The 22,403-nt window shown below is 44.8% G+C and overlaps 1 protein-coding gene and 1 pseudogene across 10 annotated transcripts in view; both read right to left on the reverse strand.

Annotated features, from left to right (window-relative positions):
* The window catches only part of Susd1 (sushi domain containing 1), a 125,668-nt gene that overhangs the window by 32,486 nt on the left and 70,779 nt on the right, over positions 1 to 22,403 (reverse strand). For 8 of the 10 annotated variants that reach the window (XR_001784175.2, XR_003954993.1, XR_390338.4 and 5 more), the window contains 3 exons: positions 19,035 to 19,227; positions 4,951 to 5,042; positions 3,139 to 3,325 (listed from right to left, as the gene is read on the reverse strand). Coding sequence is in view for 7 of the 10 variants with exons in the window: in XM_006538143.4 (XP_006538206.1) it covers positions 3,139 to 3,325; positions 4,951 to 5,042; positions 19,035 to 19,227 (472 nt within the window). In the remaining 3 variants the exon portion in view is untranslated. The remainder of the gene's footprint in view (positions 1 to 3,138; positions 3,326 to 4,950; positions 5,043 to 19,034; positions 19,228 to 22,403) is intronic. The other 2 variants (XM_006538146.4, XM_006538144.4) reach the window with 1 other exon arrangement.
* Positions 21,419 to 22,177, reverse strand: Gm12527 (predicted gene 12527; annotated as a pseudogene).

A 22,403-nucleotide genomic window follows, 5' to 3' on the forward strand; every position in this document is an offset into this window, starting at 1 on the left:
GCCTTTCTCTACACAAAGAATAAACAGGCTGAGAAAGAAATTAGGGAAACAACACCCTTCTCAATAGTCACAAATAATATAAAATATCTCGGCGTGACTCTAACTAAGGAAGTGAAAGATCTGTATGATAAAAACTTCAAGTCTCTGAAGAAAGAAAGTAAGAAGATCTCAGAAGATGGAAAGATCTCCCATGCTCATGGATTGGCAGGATCAACATTGTAAAAATGGCTATCTTGCCAAAAGCAATCTACAGATTCAATGCAATCCCCATCAAAATTCCAACTCAATTCTTCAACGAATTAGAAGGAGCAATTTGCAAATTCATCTGGAATAACAAAAAACCTAGGATAGCAAAAACTCTTCTCAAGGATGAAAGAACCTCTGGTGGAATCACCATGCCTGACCTAAAGCTTTACTACAGAGCAATTGTGATAAAAACTGCATGGTACTGGTATAGAGACAGACAAGTAGACCAATGGAATAGAATTGAAGACCCAGAAATGAACCCACACACCTATGGTCACTTGATCTTCGACAAGGGAGCTAAAACCATCCAGTGGAAGAAAGACAGCATTTTCAACAAATGGTGCTGGCACAACTGGTTGTTATCATGTAGAAGAATACGAATCAATCCATACTTATCTCCTTGTACTAAGGTCAAATCTAAGTGGATCAAGGAACTCCACATAAAACCAGAGACACTGAAACTTATAGAGGAGAAAGTGGGGAAAAGCCTTGAAGATATGGGCACAGGGGAAAAATTCCTGAACAGAACAGCAATGGCTTGTGCTGTAAGATCGAGAATTGACAAATGGGACCTAATGAAACTCCAAAGTTTCTGCAAGGCAAAAGACACCGTCAATAAGACAAAAAGACCACTAACAGATTGGGAAAGGATCTTTACCTATCCTAAATCAGACAGGGGACTAATATCCAACATATATAAAGAACTCAAGAAGGTGGACTTCAGAAAATCAAATAACCCCATTAAAAAATGGGGCTCAGAACTGAACAAAGAATTCTCACCTGAGGAATACCGAATGGCAGAGAAGCACCTGAAAAAATGTTCAACATCCTTAATCATCAGGGAAATGCAAATCAAAACAACCCTGAGATTCCACCTCACACCAGTCAGAATGGCTAAGATCAAAAATTCAGGTGACAGCAGATGCTGGCGTGGATGTGGAGAAAGAGGAACACTCCTCCATTGTTGGTGGGATTGCAGACTTGTACAACCACTCTGGAAATCAGTCTGGCGGTTCCTCAGAAAATTGGACATAGTACTACCGGAAGATCCAGCACTACCTCTTCTGGGCATATATCCAGAAGATGCCCCAACTGGTAAGAAGGACACATGCTCCACTATGTTCATAGCAGCCTTATTTATAATAGCCAGAAGCTGGAAAGAACCCAGATGCCCCTCAACAGAGGAATGGATACAGAAAATGTGGTACATCTACACAATGGGGTACTACTCAGCTATTAAAAAGAATGAATTTATGAAATTCCTAGCCAAATGGATGGACCTGGAGGGCATCATCCTGAGTAAGGTAACACATTCACAAAGGAACTCACACAATATGTACTCACTGATAAGTGGATATTAGCCCAAAACCTAGGATACCCAAGATATAAGATACAATTTGCTAAACACATGAAAATCAAGAAAAATGAAGACTGAAGTGTGGACACTATGCCCCTCCTTAGAATTGGGAACAAAACACCCATGGAAGGAGTTACAGAGACAAAGTTTGGAGCTGAGACAAAAGGATGGACCATGTAGAGACTGCCATATCCAGGGATCCACCCCATAATCAGCATCCAAACACTGACACCATTGCATACACTAGCAAGATTTTATCGAAAGGACCCAGATGTAGCTGTCTCTTGTGAGACTATGCCGGGGCCTAGCAAACACAGAAGTGGATGCTCACAGTCAGCTAATGGATGGATCACAGGGCTCCCAATGGAGGAGCTAGAGAAAGTACCCAAGGAGCTAAAGGGATCTGCAACCCTATAGGTGGAACAACATTATGAACTAACCAGTACCTCGGAGCTCTTGACTCTAGCTGCATATGTATCAAAAGATGGCCTAGTTGGCCATCACTGCAAAGAGAGGCCCATTGGACTTGCAAACTTTATATGCCCCAGTACAGGGGAACGCCAGGGCCAAAAAGGGGGAGTGGGTGGGTAGGGGAGTGGGGGTGGGTGGGTATGGGGGACTTTTGGTATAGCATTGGAAATGTCAATGAGCTAAATACCTAATAAAAAATGGAAAAAAAAAGAAGCTATTAGTTATAGCCATGAGGTCATAGATACTACCTAGACAGAAAGATAATGCAAAGGAAGAGAGGGAGGCAGAGGAAGGAGCCATAGAAATAGTTGAGCCAACCAAAAACACCGAGACAAGGATTTTCAACTGAGCCTGGAGCTCACCAATTCAGTGAGCCCACTGACCAGCGAGCCTTGCAGTCTGCCCGTCTCTGACCCCAACACTGAGTTACACGCCTTTTTATGTAAGTGCCAAGTATCAGACCACAGGACCCTGATACTTGCTTGTACAACAAGCAATTTGCCCACTGAGCCATTTCACTACCCTTAGAACGCTAGTTTAATGTGTTACTAGAGAAGAGTAATGAGAAAACTCTTTTTTAGGTATGAAATGCTTGACGTGTTTGTCGTTACTGTTGCCTGCTGCTGCTGCTGCTGCTGCTGCTGCTGCTGCTGCTGCTGCTGCTGCTGCTGCTGCTGCTGCTGCTGCTGTTTCATTTATCTGGGGGGATTTGGCCCGGGTTGACCTCAAACTTGCTATGAACTCCTAATCTCGTCTTCACCTCCCAAACACTATGATTACAGGCATGAAACACCATGCCTGGCTGGAACATTGTAAATGTTTCAAACACCCAGAAGGGACTTAACTCACAGGCTTACACTATTTAAATTTAATTGACATTTTGTTTCAGATAAGGAAACACTGCTGGACAGCTGCCAACCTCTCTGCAGCTCCCATTCTCCGACTCCACTGTGTCCTCCCTTCTCTCCAGCAGGCTTCCTTTACCATGACAGAAAGCAACAATATTCCCTATCTGGGCCTTATCAACAATGTTACTACCTCAAATGCTGTTATTCAAGATTTACCTGTGATCTGGGTTGTCAGGTAGATGACCACGGGAAGTGCCGAAGACAGAGCCTGAAGGCTAACGTTGTAGCTGGTGCCTTGATGCAGGTCCAGGCATATCTCAGGGTCCTGGCTGCTGCTGGTTGTATTGAAGACCATTTCCTGGACAAATGCCTTCTGATACCATCTCTGGCCCCAAATGTGGAACTGAAAGATGAAAAGTTCACGGGGTGAGACATTCTGAATGCCTTGAGACCTATGCTTTTTCCAGGGTTCTCTTCCTTTCCCCCTCTCCCCTATAAAGTTTTTTTTTTCCAAGAAGTAAATGCAACAATAAGCTAATAGTAAATTTTCAACATTATACATGTTTTTACATATGATGATTACAATACCATGAGGATAATACATATATTTATAATAAAACACACACAAATAGATGATTACATAACTATAATCTCAGCCCCTGGGCATCTTGATTTTTTTTTTAATTTTTATATTTTATTTATGTGTGTAGAGAGTGAGTATGCGCACCTGTGTGCAGATGTCTATAGAGACCAAAAGGGGACATTGAATCCCCTGGAGAGAGGATTCCAGGCCAGTGTGAGGGGCTGGGTGGAGGTGAGGGAACTGGGAACCAAACTCGGTCCTCAGCAAGAACAGCAGACTCTCTGAAGCTCTGAGCTGTCCCCTCTAGGCCTGAGTGGTTTACGCCAGGCTGGCCACATAGAAAGCCCAAGGCCAACCTAGAATGCATAGTGAAACCATCTCAAATAGATGGCAAGATGGCTCAGAGGGTAAGAACACTGACTGCTCTTCTGAAGGTCCTGAGTTCAAATCCCAGCAACCACATGGTGGCTCACAACCACCTGTAATGAGATTTGACACCCCCTTCTGGTGCATCTGAAGACAGCTATAGTGTACTTATCATAATAATTAATAAATTTAAAAAAAAAAACAGAAGTATATATGTGCAAAATAAAATTTTTTTTTAAAAAGAAAGAAAATAAGATAGAAGAGCAACACTCAGGGGCCCTACATAGCTGCTTGGTCTTTTATTATCTCATGCATTTATAGCATGGAAGCCAACTAGCAAAACGACAGGAGCAAGGAATGTTCTCCTAGAGAGAAAATTTGGAATCTGAACCAGGCACCACTGACTAGGGTACTCCTTTTTTGTAACATCCAATAACTGAAGAGAAGCCCCCTCTTTCCCCATGATCTCCCTTCCTTCAGTGGTCATCGATCTTCACAGATTCTCTGTGACTGTCCAGGCAACACACACACACAAAGCCTGGTCTCTGCAGAGATACCGGTGTGACCAAAGGTCACTGCACTCCTACCAGAGACTCTGCCTGCGTACTGACTCTGCACCAAGATACACAACTCTAGAAAATTCCACACTTTCTTACCACTCCTGAGTAGTCTGTCCTCTGGCAAGCAGCCGAAGTGGCTGCCCCTGAGCTTCTTAGCCAGTCATCATGATACATCTCTGCCAACGGCAGCTACAAACATAGTTTTTAGTCTAATTTTTTTTTAAAAAAATGTTTTTTAGATTTATTTTATTTTGTATACAAGTGTTTTGACTGCATGTGTGTATGTGGACGTGTACATGGCTGCTGCCCACAGAGATCAGAAAAGGGCACTGAATCTCCTGGAAATGGAGTTACAGATGGTGGGGAGCTGCCAGGAAGGTGCTGGGCATTGAACCTGGGTCCTCTGATGGAGCAGCTGAGCCATCTCTTAACAGCTGAACCATCTCTCCAGCCCCTGGATGTTTTAAACCTTCCACACAGTGCACATATCTGCAAGTAAGGTGAATTTTAGAAACTTACTAAATACATCTCTAGTACATCAGCTGTCTTGAGGCTGCTCCATCTCAGGCAGGTATCATTATATACCGAAATATTAGCGATGGTCTGTTTTGCTGCAGAGAGGAAAGAAAGAACTGAATTTACACTGTATGGAGAAAACAAAACAAAACACAAAACCACTAACTTTGCATTGAAGTATTTCCTAGGAAGAGCATTTACATAGGGTGAATTCAGCAGTATTTTGATTCAGAAGTCAGAGGCAGCAGTTTTCAAGAAACACCGTGTTCCTGCTCAAGTAAATGAGTCCTGATGGGGATTTAGGAACCAGAGATGCCCGGCCAGAACCGTCTTCAAATGTTTAGGTTAGACACCAACGACCCCCTTGGTTTACTAGGTTTAAGTTAGAAGTCATTGCCCTGGGCTTTGAAGACCATTTGGACAAAATAAGTCTCGGTTTGAAATTCTGAAGTGAGGGAAGAGTCACTCTGAGGAACTGAAAACTGCCATTGCATGCAACCCGGCCTTCTGTGACTTCTGTGGCTTCCCCTGACTTGCATTTCCACACCATGGTCTCAAAATCTGCTCAGTTTCAGGGTCCTCGATCCAAAGGCACAGCCACGTAGGATTTGTCCCTGAGGCACAGCTACCTGAGCACTTTACTTCCTGCAAATCCTGATACCAGAGGTGACTTCAGTGATGGCTGTCCCTAGACAGGAAATATCACCACTGGAAGGCTAAGCGGTTTCAGTGGAGCACTGCAGTGAATACAGTTTAAAAGACACCCCAAAGAAAGGCCCACGGGAAGCAGGGCTATGTGGAGCAAACCCTGGCCTGACTGGTTCCTGTGAATGAAGCTGAGTCGGTGTGGGTTAAGCATGTTTACAATGAGAGGAAAAACCCGCTTCACAAGTCAGACCCTCACTTCAGATGCTGCAAGGCATGGAAGAAGCTCGGGTCTGAGGGACACAACCCCATTCCCAGGGAAGCGGAAGACGGTGGTGGAGATTAATGGCCCAAGAGACCGAGGTCTCTGGACACTTCAAACTGCAAGTGATATTTAATGCTATGACTAATGTTCTTGCTTGCTGTGTTTTTGTGGTACTAGGGTTCAATCTGAGACGCACATGTGCTAGTACTCATCCTGCTACCAAGCTACATCCCTGGTCAATAATGCCAGTCTCAACAGTACGATCCCACCAGTTTGAGATCACAAAAAAAGTAGAAAGTTTTCCAACTCTCTCGGTGTTGATTCACAACACCTAAGCTGTACAGAGGATGGCAAGCCAAACACCAAACTGTCTATGCCAAATTCACACAGAAGAAAGGAAAAAAATACAGCAAATAGGGCCTGGAGAGATGGCTCGGGAGTTAAGAGCAGTTGGTGGTCCTGCAGAGTTCCTAGGTTTGATTCCCAACATCCACACACGGTGCCTCAGACGCATCTCTAACTTCTGTCCTAGGGAATCCAACACCCTCTCCTAATGTCCGTGCACACCAGGAACATGCATGGTACAATACATACATTCAGGCAAACACTCGGACATACAAAATTTTAATTTAATTTATTTATTTTGATATTTTTGAGATAGGATCTCAATTCATAGACCAGGCTAGACTTAAACTCATAGAGATCCACCTGCTTCTGCCTTCTAAGTGCTGGGATTAGAGGTGTGTGTCACCACACCCAGGTTTGTTTTTATGTAAAATTGTATGTATATATCAGAAAACAGAGGTGAGTAGTAATTCACAAAAAAAACCATCATGACCAAGAAAAAGTTATTCCCAGAATGCATGATCATTACTTGAGATGCTATTAGTAGATAAAAGAGACCACATGGTTACTTTCACATTCATAAATATACTCCTGACTTAAAATCCTGGTTTACAAGGACTCAACTTCTCAGAAGCCCTTTAGTTTAGCCATGTTTATTAGAACTTACCATGCTAAATAATAATTGGTAAAATAATTAAGCAGTTTCTTGTAAAGTTACCAACAATACAAGGATGTCTGGTCTCCAGGCTGTTATTTGTCTATTAGTCGGGGCATTCTAGACCAAAAACAATGAGGTAAAAATACTGCAATGAAAGTGGGAAAGGGTCGTAACTGCCAGGAACTCTCAGCGAATAAATCTAATACCAAGCTGCCCGAAGACAATAGAAAAACAAGACAAGATAACAGAAGCTTGGTAACCTGCATCCAGAGAGATGTCCATGAAGGCAGTCGCTTTCTTTCTGTCTACAAGGCAAAGCAAGATCAGATGGATGGACCCCCACAGATGTCAGATGTCAGATCCCAGATCCTGGGACTGATGGCTGCTGGACCAACAAGGCCTTGGTGGGATGACTGACCCAGAGAGATTAGCCTGGATTATCCGCTAGGCTCAGTGGAATAACAAGGATCTTTAGAAATCAGCTGATAGGATTAGTGTTTAAGAAAGGTGAAATTGGGAGTGAGAGGTGGGGTGGAGAAAGCTCAGCTTGCTGTGAAACCTTGGGAGCCTCTGTTCGGATCCCCAGCACCTATGAAAAAGCCAGGTGAATCCATCTGTGACCACAGCACCAGGTAGGCGTGGGCAGGAGATGGGCAGATCTCTGCCATTCATCTGTCTGTCTAGCTGAATCAGTGAGCTCCAGGTTCAGTGAGAGACTCTGTCTAAAAGACAAGGCAGAAAGGATTGAGGGACTCTGGCCTCCACGTGCATGGGTATGTACACGCACACACAAACACACATACACACCAGGCAGAAAGGAAGAAAGGGCGAGCAGAAGGGGGAAGATGAATAGGAGGAAGGAGAGGAGGAGGGGCATGGGGGCAGGCACCTGGCATCCTGGCACTGAGTGAGGTGATGGAGAGTGAGTGGCAGGCCAGAGTGGACTGTGCAGGGAGACTCTGTGCCTGGCATAATGCTGTAAGGACAGGGTAAACCAACGGAAGGTGGGACCAAAGCTAATCGGACCCCGAAGACTAAGAGTAAGGAAACCGAGCCTCCCTTCTGTCCCTTAAAGGCACATGCGCCTGTCCACACTCTGGCTGCAGCCCAGTGAAACGGATTTCAAGTGTCTGACTTCCACAGCTATGTGACAGTCAACTGTGGTGTTTTAGGCCACCAGGTTTTCAGTAACTTATCAAACCAGGAACAGGAAACTAATCCAAGTGACAAAATACAAAACCAAAAAAACCCAACGGAAGGACATAGCATTGAAACTAATGCCAAGTAAGAAAAATCTAATAGAAATATCAAAACACCAGCCGATGTGCTGGCACGGCACATGGCTTTAATCCCAGAACTTTAAGTTCAAGGCCAGCCTGCTAAACAAAGTGAATTCTAGGACAGCAAGAGGTACACACAGAAAAACACTGTCCTGAAAAACCAAAGAAAAGAACATGGTGTGGGGAGGAGAAGGAGGAAGTGGAACAGGAAGAGGAAGAGGAGGAGGAAAAGGAAGAAGAGGAGGAAGGGGAGGAGGAGGAAGAAGAGGAGGAGGAGACAACAAGGTTTTAAAAATGTTGATATGACTCAGCAGTTAAGAGCATTGACTGCTCTTCCAGAGGTCCCGAGTTCAATTCCCAGCAACCCCATGGTGGCTCACAACCATGTGTTAATGGGATCCAATGCTCTCTTCTGGTGTGTCTGAAGACAGCAACAGTGTATTCATATACATAAAATAAATAAATCTTAAAAAAATGTTGTTAAAGGATATAAAAGAAAATAATGCACAGAGAGACGTCATGAGTGGGAAGACTGAGGAAACCACAGGACAAAGTAGAACCAGATGAAACAAGTTTGGCACATTCGATACACAGGAAATAACCACTGCTAAATTTCTTTGGAAAGATTAATGAGAAAAAGCAAACTGGCAGTTGGGGGTGGGGGTGGGGTTGGGGGAGAGGGATCAATCCACAAGGAACATGAACAGATACAATAAAACTATAAGGGGCTGGAAGTAACAGCCCCAGTGTTAGGCAGCTCTGTAACTCCAACTACAGGGGACTCCAACGCCCCCTCTGGCCTCTGAGGGAACTGCACTCACATGCACACACCCACACATGTAGACCTAATTGCAAATAAAACCTAAACAAAAATATAGGAATATCTCTCAATTTTCTTTGTCATGGCCTCTGTAAGATATTGGTTTTGATATTAAGCCAAAGATATATCCTTGTACTATGATTTTCAATGGTTCATACTTTAAAAGGGACACCCCCCTTTCAAAACCTATCTTTGTGGTTTTGTGGGAGGTTTTACCCCTCTGGAGTGATATCAGACACAATCAGAATGCTGGAGTAGCTAAGCATTTTACTGTTAGCAAAAGAATCAACTAACTGACCAATGGAAAAGGAAGAATCAATAAACAGGCCTTTCTACTCAGAAGTTTTTTTGTTTTTTTTTTGTTTTTGTTTTTTTTTTTTTTTTGAGACAGGGTTTCTCTGTATAGCCCTGGCTGTCCTGGAACTCACTTTGTAGACCAGACTGGCCTTGAACTCAGAAATCCACCTGCCTCTGCTTCCCAAGTGCTGGGATTAAAGGCGTGCACCACCACTGCTGGGCTCTCAGGAGACTTTATAGATGAAAAAAATGGCACTTCAAATCAGTAGATAAGCAATATTAGATTTCTACCTTGATATAACTGGAAAAAATGTTTTCAACAGGAAAAAGATTTATTTTAAAAATATACTATAGAATATATAAAAGAATAGTTCTATAATCCTAGGTAGAAAAGAAACACTAAGAAAATGAAGAACTAATTTTAGAATTACTCTTACTTTATGTGTATGATGTTTGCCTGCATGTGTGTTTGAGTACCATGTAAGTGTTTGGTGCCCAGGGAGGTCAGAAGAGGATTTTGGATCTCCTGAGACTGGAGTTACAGATGGTTGTGAGCTGCCATATCGGTGCTGGAAACCAAACTGGGGTCCTCTTAAGCACTGAGACATCCCTCCAGCCCCTAAAATCTAAAAAAAAAAAAAAAAAAAACAAACCTTTAGAAAGTTAACTTTTCTGCATGGCAAATGACACAGTGCCGGAGTCTGAAAGACAAGACACAGGGGTGGTGCTGGGAAGAGTGAGGCCCCTGGAGCAGGAGTCTGAATTGACTCCCACGGGCTCATGCTCTGAACACTCACTCCTGACTGGTGCTGATGTAGGGGGATTGCTATGGGGCTCTTAAATCTGGCTAGCTGACTGGCTGGGCATGGTGGTACATACCTTGGATCCCAGCACTTGGGAGGGAGAGACAGGTAGATTCCTGAGTCTGAGGCCAGTCTGGTCTATATAGTGATTTCCAGGACAGACAAGGCTATACAAAGAAACCCCATCTCAAAAGTAAAACTAAACTAGACAGACAGACATAAACCTGACTGGCTGAAGTAGGCCACAGCTGTGTAAGCTACAGCCTGGCCCTACCTTCCAGCTGCTCTCTGCTCTAGTTCAGCGGCCACCACAAGCTCCCATCACAGTGAACGATGCTCTGCCATGTCCTCTCCACCATGAGGAATAGAAGCTTCTGTGTGTTACTAAGGATGGAACCCAGGGTCTTCTGTCCAGCACTAGGATGGAGCTACACCCTCAGCTCAGTATTTCTTTAAACTGCACTCCACATTTTCCAGCTTCTCCTGTGAGTCACAGTACCACACCAGGAAACTTGGTAAGGTTGAGTGGGTTCAGAGACCCCAGCACCCTCTGAGGATGAGAGGACAAATCTTTTAAGTTCAGATTCCATGTTAGAGAACCTGACTTAAGTTTGAACTCAGGTAAACTAACAGGCTGGTACCTAGCACTAGTTTCCAAGTTGCTCCCCAACAAAACCTGAGCCTAGCCCCAGTCTCTAGGTCAATCCTCAACAAGACCAATGTTTCCAGGTTACTCCCCCAAGAAACCTGCACCCAGGTTCCAAGCCCACCCCATGCCTAGCAACCACCAATGCAGAGGGGAGCAGAAGTTAAGTTTATGATCTGACTCCCAGCACCAGCCAATTATGTTAAAGGCCACAGCGGCTTTCCAATTAGATGCTTGCACACGTACTCCCTGCTTGCTGCTTACTATAAAGCCTTGCCCCATAGACATTTGGGGGTCCCCACCACCACCACCAAAACAGTCCTGCGTGAAGGTTGTGTGTTAAGGTTGAGGACAAGCTAGTTTGAATAGAATAAAGACCCTGCTGTGAGTTGCTTCAGATTGGGTCCTGTGTGTGTTTTGGAGGATCACTAACCTTTCGCTGGCACAACAAGGACAGTAGGAATCTCCCTGCTCCCTACCAGGATTCCTGGCCCAGAACACACGACCACAAAGGGCCATGACCAATGGTCACATCACCCAAAACAGAGTTCTCCATGCTAATGCAGTATTGAGAGGCCCTGAGGGTTTAGCCAATAAAGTTCCCTTCCTGGACGTTCCTTCCTGTAAAAGGCATTTAATCTCTGCTCCACCTTGAGGAGGTGGTATGCACCCATTTTCCTCCATGAACCATCAATAAACAGTTTGACAACAAGGACCGTCTCTTTCATCAAGAACCACTGTGGGGAGCATGGATAAAGCCTGAGACCTTTGAGTGACAGTATAAGCAGCCGATGACGCTGACAGTTAGGACCAATCTGAGGTATACATGGGCAAAGACAAGGTCACAGGAGAGACACCTGACCGTAACGCAACTCGAGGGTTCACAGATGTCAAAATGTGGAAATGAGTATCCGAAATCCAGTAAGACACACTATACCGTGCATATTAATAGCATTTTTCAAGGGGGAAATTTTGATTTCTTTCAATTATATGCAAATTAGTAAATCAGACACTTTTAAACCATGGGATTTTTATCCTCTCAAAAAGAATGGGATAAAAATATATGAACTGGGAAGAAAGTATGTCTATAAGAGTATTGCAAGGACAAATAAAATTAAAAAAGAAAGAAGAATAAAATATTCTAGGGAAATTCCCCATCATCTTTGCTACTGGAAGTGCTGTTTATGAGCTCCTGAAGTCTCCGGGTCCCTGGCCACCTCTCCATTCTCTCTTTCTCCACCCACTGGGTCTATCTAATCTAGACTAATGGAGCTGAAAAACCAGACCTGCAAGAATGTCTCACAGGAGACAAAAATCTGGCTCTTAGTTCGGCTTCTTTGGAACCTGGCTTTTCCTTCTTACTGTGGGAGAGGGGCTCTGAGGAATATCAGGCATTTCTTTCCATCCCTCAGCAGTACCCCACAAAGAACCGAGAGCTCTGGGGAGCCTGGGGTGAGGTGGGGCTCTTTTACTTCTTTGTGCTCCCAATGAGGAGAAGGGTGACAATTACAGCTGTCCTGGTCATTTAATTAAGCCATCAGCAGTAAGGAGAAAGCCAAGCAACTGATGGTACCCCAGTGGAACGAAGTGCCATAGGTGTGGCTTCCACTTAGTGATGGTGGGAACTCATTGTTGACTGGACAGGGTCTGGCCTGGAGACTCACTGAGGGAGAATTACCCAGCTACTGGGCATGCCCGGAAGCAACTGTCTTGATTGGGTCAACTGATATGACAAGCTCCACCTTAACTGCATACGGGGCCACTCCACGGGTGGGGTGCCTGCACTGCATAAAATGGAGTCAGAGACCTGAGGACCTCCGTGTGCAGTCGTCCCCCTCTGTGCCGGGCTGTTGGTGTGATGTTCACAGCGGCTTCAAGCCTCTGCTGCCTTGACTTCCCCACAATAATGGACGGCACCCTTCTACTGGAGCTAGAATAGAGCCTTTCTCCCTTACGTTGCTTTTTACCAGAGTGTTTTATCACTGCAACAGCAAAACACATTAATTACATGCTCTTAACGTACATTTGACTTAGGGGGAGGAGTCATTCACCATGTAAGTGTAGCAAAAATACAGAGGCGGTATAACACGTCATTAGGTAAGATTAAGTAATGCTTAGCATTTTACAGACGGAGCGGAGCGTGTCACACACAGACTGGTTTTCCACATGAATTAACCCTTCCAGTGCTATCACAAACGCACGGTGTAAGTATTACCAGTCCTGCATTCACAGCTAAGATAACTAAGGCGTCTGTCTACAGGATAAGTAACTTATTCACACACATCATATTTGAATTTAGACAGACTGGTTCCAGGGGAACGCTGCCAAACCACCTGAAATCAACCACGGGAATCCCAAAAGAAGAAAATTTACAGAAAAGGAAGTAATGTATGAAGTACAGAAGAGAAGGGGGATGGGTCCAGGTGGAAAGATTTGAACCAGTAGGACCCAGAGACGGAAACTCAGCACTTAGAACACAGATATCAGAGTTCTGCTCCATCCAAGGAAAACCATGGTCCCTCGAATCTGAATCTCTCTACATATTCTCCAAAATATTCTTCAGGTCAAATGGAGGAGCAAATAAAATAACATGAGAACAATGTTGCTGGGCTGGGAACACGGCTCAATGAGTGAAGTGTGTACTGGGCCAGCATCACCCTGAGGTCACGTCCCCAGAACCTGGGTAAAAGCCAGGAACAGTAGCTTTTATCTGTAATGCCAGGACTGGGAGGTGGATTCTGAAGGCGGGCTGCTCACTGACACTGGCTCTCATCCTTTTGGACCGCCCCAGGTACCCAAAACAGTGCGCTGTCTCAAAATACAAGGTGAAGAGCAGTGATCAAGACGTCCACACCAACCTGGTCTGTACACGGGCTAAACACGCTTCCTGCCACACACAGGTGCATACACCACACACACACACACACACACACACACACACACACACACACACAGAACACACAGACACACAGAGCTATCATCCTAACTGGAGAGCAGAGAGAACACAGCAATCTTAAAATCACCATTAAACAAACAAACAAACGAACAAACAAACAAAGTATCAAATTCCAGCCACTTTCTCTCAACTTCCTATGAGTGTTTGTGCAGAGAGCTGTGTAGCAGGCAGGGAGCTAGAGACCTTCAGAGAGAGAGAGAGAGAGAGAGAGAGGGAGAGAGAGAGAGAGAAATGCCATTTTCAGTGTGAAAACATGGGGACAGACCAGAGTGACCACAGCCTTGGCTACAGAGAAAAGATAGGTAGGACATATCAAGGCGTTGGGGAGCAGCTGCGGAAGTCACTGTTCCTGGCAAAGAAAAGGCAAAGAAGAAAGAAGCGCATACACTTGGGAGTGTCCTGGGAGTGTAAGTGTCGACAGGAAGAAACTTAGTGCAAGATCCCACGGAGCAGAAAACCCTAAACTAGAACAGAAGATTTCATGCTCAACCAAGTACAAAACAGAAAAGAAATGCTTCTTTACAGCAACTGCACTTCACCCCTTGACGGAAGAGGGCGCTCTGAACCCGGGAATCTCGTTAGCTACCGCGGCGGGCCGTGACTCCATAGACAACCGCAGAGTCCGCTCAAAAACAAGGTTCTATGAACAAAACCTTGCAGCTTAGGCACACTATCGTTTTGGAAATCCACAAATGAGGGGAGGGGAAAAAAACCACAATAAATAATCGTTTGAGGATAGGAAGAAAAATATCTCCAGTCAGAAAATTAACTAAGAACAGAAATGGGCATAAAGCAGAAAGGGACTGAAAGAGAAGTGTCTGAACTCAGAAAAAAAATGAAAGAGAAGGACAAACCGGTGTTAGAAATAAAGGCTGAATTTCTTGATGTCTATGAAAGAATAGATTTGAATAAAATTTAATAAAAATAGTAGAGAAAATGTAACAGTAAAATGAGATTTTTTTTTTTCAAGTCAGGGTCTGACTATATAGTCCTGGCTGGTCTGGAACTCACTATGTAGAGGCTAGCCTCGAACTCACAGACATCTGCCTGCCTCTGCCTCCAAGAGCTGGAATTAAAGGCCTATCCTAAAATGAGATCTATAAAAAAACAAAAGCACAAAAGGTTAAAACTGAAATATAGGCAAACGGTCCAACATATGCATAACCAGGGTGTACCAAGAGGGGGTACGTTGGAGACATAATATTTAAAAGTATAGTTCAAGATAATATTACAAAAATCAAAACACACTTGAATATAAATATTAAAAGGATATTCTAGGTACCTAAGAAGGCTGACTCAGAATAATCTCAAAACTTCTCCAAATACAATTACATTTTAAGGATAAAAGAAGAATTCTCATCCCATCCCCCCGCCCCTGCACGCCCCACTCAAGGAAGTAAACAGAAAGGACAGAGGGCTAAAGGAAGCACTTCTTGGTGAGATGAGAAGGTTAGAAATACACTTCTATAGCTTCATTCCCTGGAAAGAATGTCAGCTGTTGTTTCTTTAATGTTCCTGAATTCTTATCAAGCTTGTGCTACAAACATGCCTAACCCTGCTTAAGAGAAATAAGCATGGTCCTAAGCATCCATGGGAGGGGGTCTTCTGGTCCCTGATTAGAAGCAGCCTAAAGAAAGATATCGATGTTATCCAGATACTGCCAAAAAGAATGATTAAAAAAAAAAATCAAGCTGGGCGTGGTGGCGCACGCCTTTAGTCCCAGCACTTCGAAGGCAGAGGCAGGCGGATTTCTGAGTTCAAGGCCAGCCTGGTCTACAGAGTGAGTTCCAGGATAGCCAGGGCTACAGAGAAACCCTGTCTCAAAGAAGAAAAAAAATCTACCATGTTGAATTAAAGCTATGATTTTTATAATTGCTCTATAAACAGTGAGGTCATTTCTATTACCTAGATATATCCAGATATTTTTCAAATAGCTTAACTTAAAGAAACTATGGAGGTGAAAGGTTCAAAGTTGAGAGTTTTTGGTTATAGTATGAAAATGTTTCTTTGGATAAATTTAGTATCTGGTTACCATGAAAGATTTCAGGCTATCGGTATGCAACTACATTATTCAGAGACAAATTGAGGTCCATCACTGTCTGGGCAGATTCACATTGTTCTCCTGGCTCAGCTCTCCAGGGTCGAAGCTTCCCACTAGAGAGCTAAGCAGCAGCCACCAATCAGAAGCCGATGTTTCTCACCAGTGCCAAAGACCAGTCACCTGGGGACTTGGGTCTCAGGTACAGTCTCTGGTTCAAGCATGCACCAGATCTCAAGTTGAAAGAAGCAGTATTACTGCAATCATACCTAAAAGAGTGACTTAAGTCACTCGCTTAAGCCAGATCTACAGAGAGAGAGAGAGCAGCCATTTCTAATGTGTCTCTTCAGACTCAACCCATGTGCAGAGGCAATATATAAAAACAGCCCTACAAACTTCCTGTGAAGAGCTGTCCAATGATGGGACACCCTGGAATCAGAAATCCCCACGTCATGTCGAGGGCAGAACACACTTGTGAAAATACTGAAGTGGTAAAAATCTTACCCACAATGTCTCACCTCCCTTTCTGACAGGTCTGCTAAACAGATCGCAGAATTCCAATGTTGAAATAAATGAACTCTAAGGATATAACTAAGCCCTGTGAATTGCTTTCCTAATGTAGATACCTGGGATGATACGGATATTTGTATTCAAGCCCCCAGTGTTCAACATCACAAAGGTCATTTCCCTTGCTAAAGTGGGCGAAGGGTGGTGGTCACTTCCTTGCCATAGTCCACAAAAGCAAAGACAATTCACCGCTCATTCAGCCTCAAGGAACAGTAAATACCAGACCCGATGGACAGGAAGCTCCATTCCTTGGGTCACATTTCCTGTTGCACAGAGTTCGTGTGTCACGGGTTACTGAGCAAACACGTTGCAGTATGCTGATCTCTGCAGCCTGCGGTACTTCATGTAGCCCCGGCCTCCAAGAAGTAGGTAATAGGTTATCTGCCCACTGCTGTCTGCGGCTCAGCCTAAGACCAGCTGGATAACCCCATTGTATTTAAATCTTCTCTAAAATGACCACACTCTAATCTGTGCTGAGGGTCATTCTGGGAGTTGCCCACAACAGTAAAGACAATACTTTGCCTATTAATCCTGTGTAATCCCACGTGGCAAGGAAAATTAAGATTTGGTTTCTCACTACAAAAAGTGCATACACTGGCTGGAACCTAATATGATGAAGAGAGTGCCTGAACAGGTTATACAGCGCATGCAGGGTCTCTAAGTCAAGAATGCAGGAATAGAGGAAGTGGGTATTTGATTATTAGGAAAAATGTATCGATCAGATCAAGTTTTAGCACATTAGCATCTTGGATATGAACTATAGAATTATTTTAGCTATCTCTCCTTTTTTTCCTCTCTAACTTCCTTCCTCCCTCCCTTCTCATATCTCTGCCTGCATGGACATTGTAATTGGCCAGGAGTAGCTAAGTTGTGTGTGGCTAAAACAATACTACCCAAGTGGACTGGCAGAATCAGGTGGGTAGACCCTGAGTGAGCACCTGTGCATACTGACTCAGAACTTCTGGGATGGAACCCGTGAACCTGTGCCTAATACCTCTCCTGGTCATCCCACACTTGGTGAGATGGACAGAAATGCACTAATGTCTTGAGCGTTACAGTCTCCTGTGCAAAAGTCATACTGCCTGCCAAACTGGCCTGCTAGAAGCGAAAGTGAACAGGAAATGGGGTGGGGGTTAGGGGGTAGGGGGTGGGGTCCTGACCAGAGAGGAGCAGGCCCTTCATTTTGCAGCTCCTCCAGAGAGGAAACCCTGAAACTTCACTGCTAAGCCCAGAGAAGTGAAGAAATGGTAGAAGGGACCCTGGCATCGTGGCCCAGTGGGAGAATGCTTGCCCAGTTTGTGTGAAGTCCTGAGTGAGTGGGTTCTCTAAGGAAAAGAAGAAAGGAGAAAGGGTGGGAGGCAGGGAGGGAGAGAGGGAACGCTAAAGACCCCGTGCTCCTTAGCACTAGCTGGGAGCTGTGTAGTTAACATCGCTGGCCTCTATATGGCTTCCAGGAAAATCCACAAAGGAGGCGTTTCTAAGGAGCACCAAGGGGCGTCATTATACCCCTACTGTGAGTCAGACTGCTGCAAACACAGTAATAAAAAATCCAAGAGACTGGTGAGCATGAAACAGTTTTTAATATACCATCATGCAGAAGGGGGAAGCCAAATCACTGATCTAGCACAAAAATAGGGGTTTTAAAAATCCTGGAGAAATTTCTGTCCTCTTCTATAGGCTGGAACTTGGACTCCGTCCAAATCACTCTCATAGACCTTGGACACAAAGGCTCAGCCAATGAACAATCTGGGACATAGGGCTGCCGCTCTCCCCATTTTGGATCCTGGGCTCAGTCACTTTTCTAACCCTCAGAAGCTGAGACAGACAGACCCCAGCTTCCAGTTAGGAGAGGGAGGGAGGAAGGGACCTTATGCCTCCTCTAAGGCCAACGCACTCTAGTTCATCTCATCCTGAAACAGAAGTAACAGCTTATTCTTTACATGGGGCCATGCTCCTGGATGGCCCAGCTGTGAACCCCCTGGATTCAGCCAGTGCCCAGTGCAGCAGAGATAACATTTCTGTCTTCTGGAAGATTGCCAGGTCCAGCATGGCCTTGATAGGGACAGAATAACATAGTTCCTGCCCCTGGGACAGGGCCAGCAGGCGTGGGCCTCCACAAGTGTCAATGGCTGCTGTGGGCATAATGTACATATTTGATGTTCCTCCTTTGAGGAATGTCCTCCCCGTTAACATTGATGCCTCCACAATGTTCAGAGACAGCACAAATTAAGGAGGTGAAGGTGTGGCTAACATCTCAGCAAAATGGTAAATGCAGGGACCTTCAGGACAGCCCTTGAGGCTGTGGGAAAGAACCATGCGTTTGAAAATATATAATTTCCCAAGTATGCAAAAACATAAGGATGCAATGTAAATTGCATAAATGAAATATATGGGGCTTCATGAATCTAAAGGAACAAACACAGCTGCACAGTGAGCCAACTTGTCAAACAGACATTAAGGAAGGAGATAGAGAGCCATTTTGAATTTGAAACGAGAGACAGAAGCCTTACAGAATTCCCACTCTAAAGTTGCCTGGAATCTCTATGTAGTCTCCTTTTCTGGAATCTCCTCGAGAAGTCAAAACATTGTACAGAAGGACTGATTGGTAAGATTCAAGCATCAGGAATACCAGACAAAGCTGGCAGTTTATTAGAAGTAGAACGCAGGGCTCTTGACCCCATCCTCTGTGCTCCCCTCATTGTGCCGATGAACCCTCGTACCTAATGTGTTATCCCCAGGAACAAACTGGAAAGGCATCCGTGCCTACCTGTCACTGAGGTTGTTATGGTTATTTGTGCGGAGCGCGGCTCAGTGGGTCTCAGAAGGGTGATGTTTATCGTGTAATCAGTAGCGGGGTACAGATCTAAACACACTTCTGGAGCTCGGTCTCTTGTTGTGAAGTTAAAGAGAGCAGCATGGTAGGAGCTCTCTAGATACCACCTCTGACCCAGAACCTCCACCTGTCAGACGGAAAGAGAGTGCTGCGTTAGCTTCCTGCTGGCTGCCAGATTCCTAGACTGTCAAGAAATCTCCTTCTGCTAATCTTTGTAGGATTACCTTAAAGACAGCAAAGCTCCTGCACCTGTCCTACCCAGTTTTCCTCTCAGGCAGGTGTAGGACTAAGATTGAATTGCATAACCAACGACGGACAGGGAATAACAAGACGGCAGGCGGTTCTAGAGCAATCCCTTGTGCCCACTCAAATGAAAGAGACTGCACCGAAGCTACTGGGCAAAAATTCTTTCGGTTTTGTTCATCCTGAGGACTCCATAGAGAAGCCCCACTGTGCGGGGTACTTAGCATTATGAGAACTATCCCAGGCCATGCTTTGAAAGTGCGATGTGGTTTCTCTTGCGTCTTCCTTCCCATCAGAGCTGGTCAAAGCTGATGAGTGGAGGCATCCCACATACTGCGATCTGAATCACACCGCTCAAGCAACAGTGAGTCACAGAGGAAGCGAGTCACAGGGGAAGTGCAGGACAGATCCCAGGGTACTATGATCAAACGTTATCAACCAGTACAGTTTATCTGGTGAAACTGAGTTTAATGAAGCTCCCATCGTTGGCTCTCCACCCTCCACCATTACTTTCAATCACTGAACGAACCATCCTCACAGATCATCCAAGACTGGATAACTAACTGGCTCATAAGGTTCAACTCTCACCCAAGCCTTCTGACTCTCTTGGATAGTTTAGGCACCCTCAGAGAGAGATCAGCAAAACTTGAGTCCCTTACACTCAAGGCTATGAATGTCCTCCACATGGTTCCAGCTGTCCAATGCCACAGTCAGGCTTCAGGGTCTAGAAAGCATTACCAGGGGAGCTGGGCACAAGATCTCATGGTACCCTGCTCTCCTGGACCACTTGCTGATAAAGGATAATGTATTCACATGTGATATGAACAGTGTGTATATTCTCACATGCGGACAGCTTTTGAGTGCTCACTTTTCTCCAGTGGACGTAACTATATCCCATGTATTACATAAATGGATCCTTAACATATTAAAAGTTCAGTTTATTTTTTCCATTTAACTCTTCAGTCGTTTTAGGGTGTGTATGTGTGCATAGATGCCTGAGGCTGGATGTCTTCTCACTGAACCCTGAGCTCACAGATTCAGCTAGCCTGGCTAGTCAGCAGCCAAAGGAATCCTCTTGACTTGGCACACAGCACGGTACCTGGCTCTTTAGGTGGGGATGGGGTCCAAACTCAATGCCTCACACTTAGGGTGGCAAGTACATTACTAACTGAACGGTCTTCCCAGCCCCAAGAATCACTGGTTTTCTTAACCAAGTGTTTGGCTAGCTTTAACAGAACTCCTTCAGTACTATCATAGAATAAACCATTTGGGTCCTTGAATGTGTCTCTTTTCTAGGGCTCTTTCTCACCGTCCAGCCCTGATTAGGATTTTCACTTCCTCCTTACCTCCCTGCTCCTCTTTGCCCACACCTCCCCTCTTCACCCCCACTTCAGCTAATCCCTACACGTTTTCTATGATACGATTGATGTGGGGTTTGCTTCTTAAAAATTACACCTTGTTGGGGAGAAGTGGAGAGGTGGCTCAGCAGTTAAGAGCACTGGCTCTTAAAGAGGACCTGGGTTCGATTCCCAGCATGGATACAGTGACTCACAACCATCTGGAACGCCACACTCTACTCCTGGCCTCCATGAACATAAGGCACATACACGGTGCACATACGAACATGCAGACAAAGCATGCACATTAAGGTAAAGCATAAGTAAATATTTAAAAAATTATACTTAGAAGTAAATGCATGCATGCACGCGCGCACACACACACCCATCCCATTATTTTTACATTTTTGTCAAATGTAAAAATTCATAGTATCTCATTACAGTTGCTGTTTATTTGTAAATTGGTATTTGTTTGACTTGAAACTCTTGGGTCATAATATATGATATTCTTTTGCTAAATATTTATGGAATAAATAACTGATTTTCACTTTATCACACTCGGCCTGAATTCCTCTCTCTCTCTCCCTCTCTCTCTCTCCTATTTTTTTTTTGAGGACTACAACAAATAATTCTATTTGAAGTTGCTAACCCTCCCCCCTCCAAAAAAACTGTACATGAGTTTACAAACATATTAATATATAAATAATGAGACAGGTCCTAGGGAGCCTCCCTGTTGTCTCTGCTGGAGGTGAAAACTGGAGGGGCACTGTCCCCACAGGCTGCTTGTTGCTGTGACGTCGCATGGCAGCTGCTCAGGATCCACTGCTGGCTTCTTGGGCACCTCCGGGTTCAACTGGCAGTCTGTCTTCCGCTGTGCTCATGACGAGCTGGAAACTTTGAACCTGCAGCAGTGGCAGCTCTTCAGCCTGTCATCATCATCGTTCTGGCTCAAGCTTGTGCTGGAAGGGACACTTCCTCTCCCGACAGTGCTTCTTGTGGCCAGGCCGGTCCTTCTGCTGGCACTGAAAGCCACAGTATCAAGCCACCGGGCAACCCCCACAGATGTTGAACTCTCAAAGCTGCTTTTCAATCACCATACAAGGAGGAGAATGACATTCATAGTAGGTACAGGAATTTTCTTCCTCTTCCACCACATCCCCATTGGCATTATAGTACTGGGTCACATTCAAGACAGGGAAATGTTCTTCTATAGGGTCTGTGGGAAGCTGCTGGATTGCAAGCCAGTATAAGCTTTTTGCTGGAGGTCTCTTCAGCTTTGGGTCGCCAGCCCCATGGTACCAGCGGCAGGTTGTCCAAGTGATTGTCCACAGTCACAGCATTGAGATAAACCACCTGAAACCCGGGAGCCACACCTCCCCTGTGCCAGTCCCACAGCAGCTCATGCAGAAGCCTGCCTGAGCCCTTTCCTCGGTTTTTGTCAAAGGCATATGCAAATATCTTAGCACCATTTCCATCAGCATCTACTTCCATTCGGGCTCGGGCTACCGCCACCTCCTCTTGCCCACCGGACCTGCCACACACCTCAGCCTGAGTTTCTAGGCACGAAAAATGACACCAAAGTAAATCCAGGTTCCTTCTTAAATTTGCTTTTGATTTGAGTTTGGGTAGGGAAGGAAACTAAAGCTAAATGAGCTTCTTGGAAATGTACACCCAGTATGTGCATCTGAAGGCAAACTAAGATAAATGTCTTAACATGTAAGTG

Source organism: Mus musculus, chromosome 4, assembly GCF_000001635.26.
Source record: "Mus musculus strain C57BL/6J chromosome 4, GRCm38.p6 C57BL/6J".
In the NCBI taxonomy this organism is placed as follows: Eukaryota; Metazoa; Chordata; class Mammalia; order Rodentia; family Muridae; genus Mus; species Mus musculus.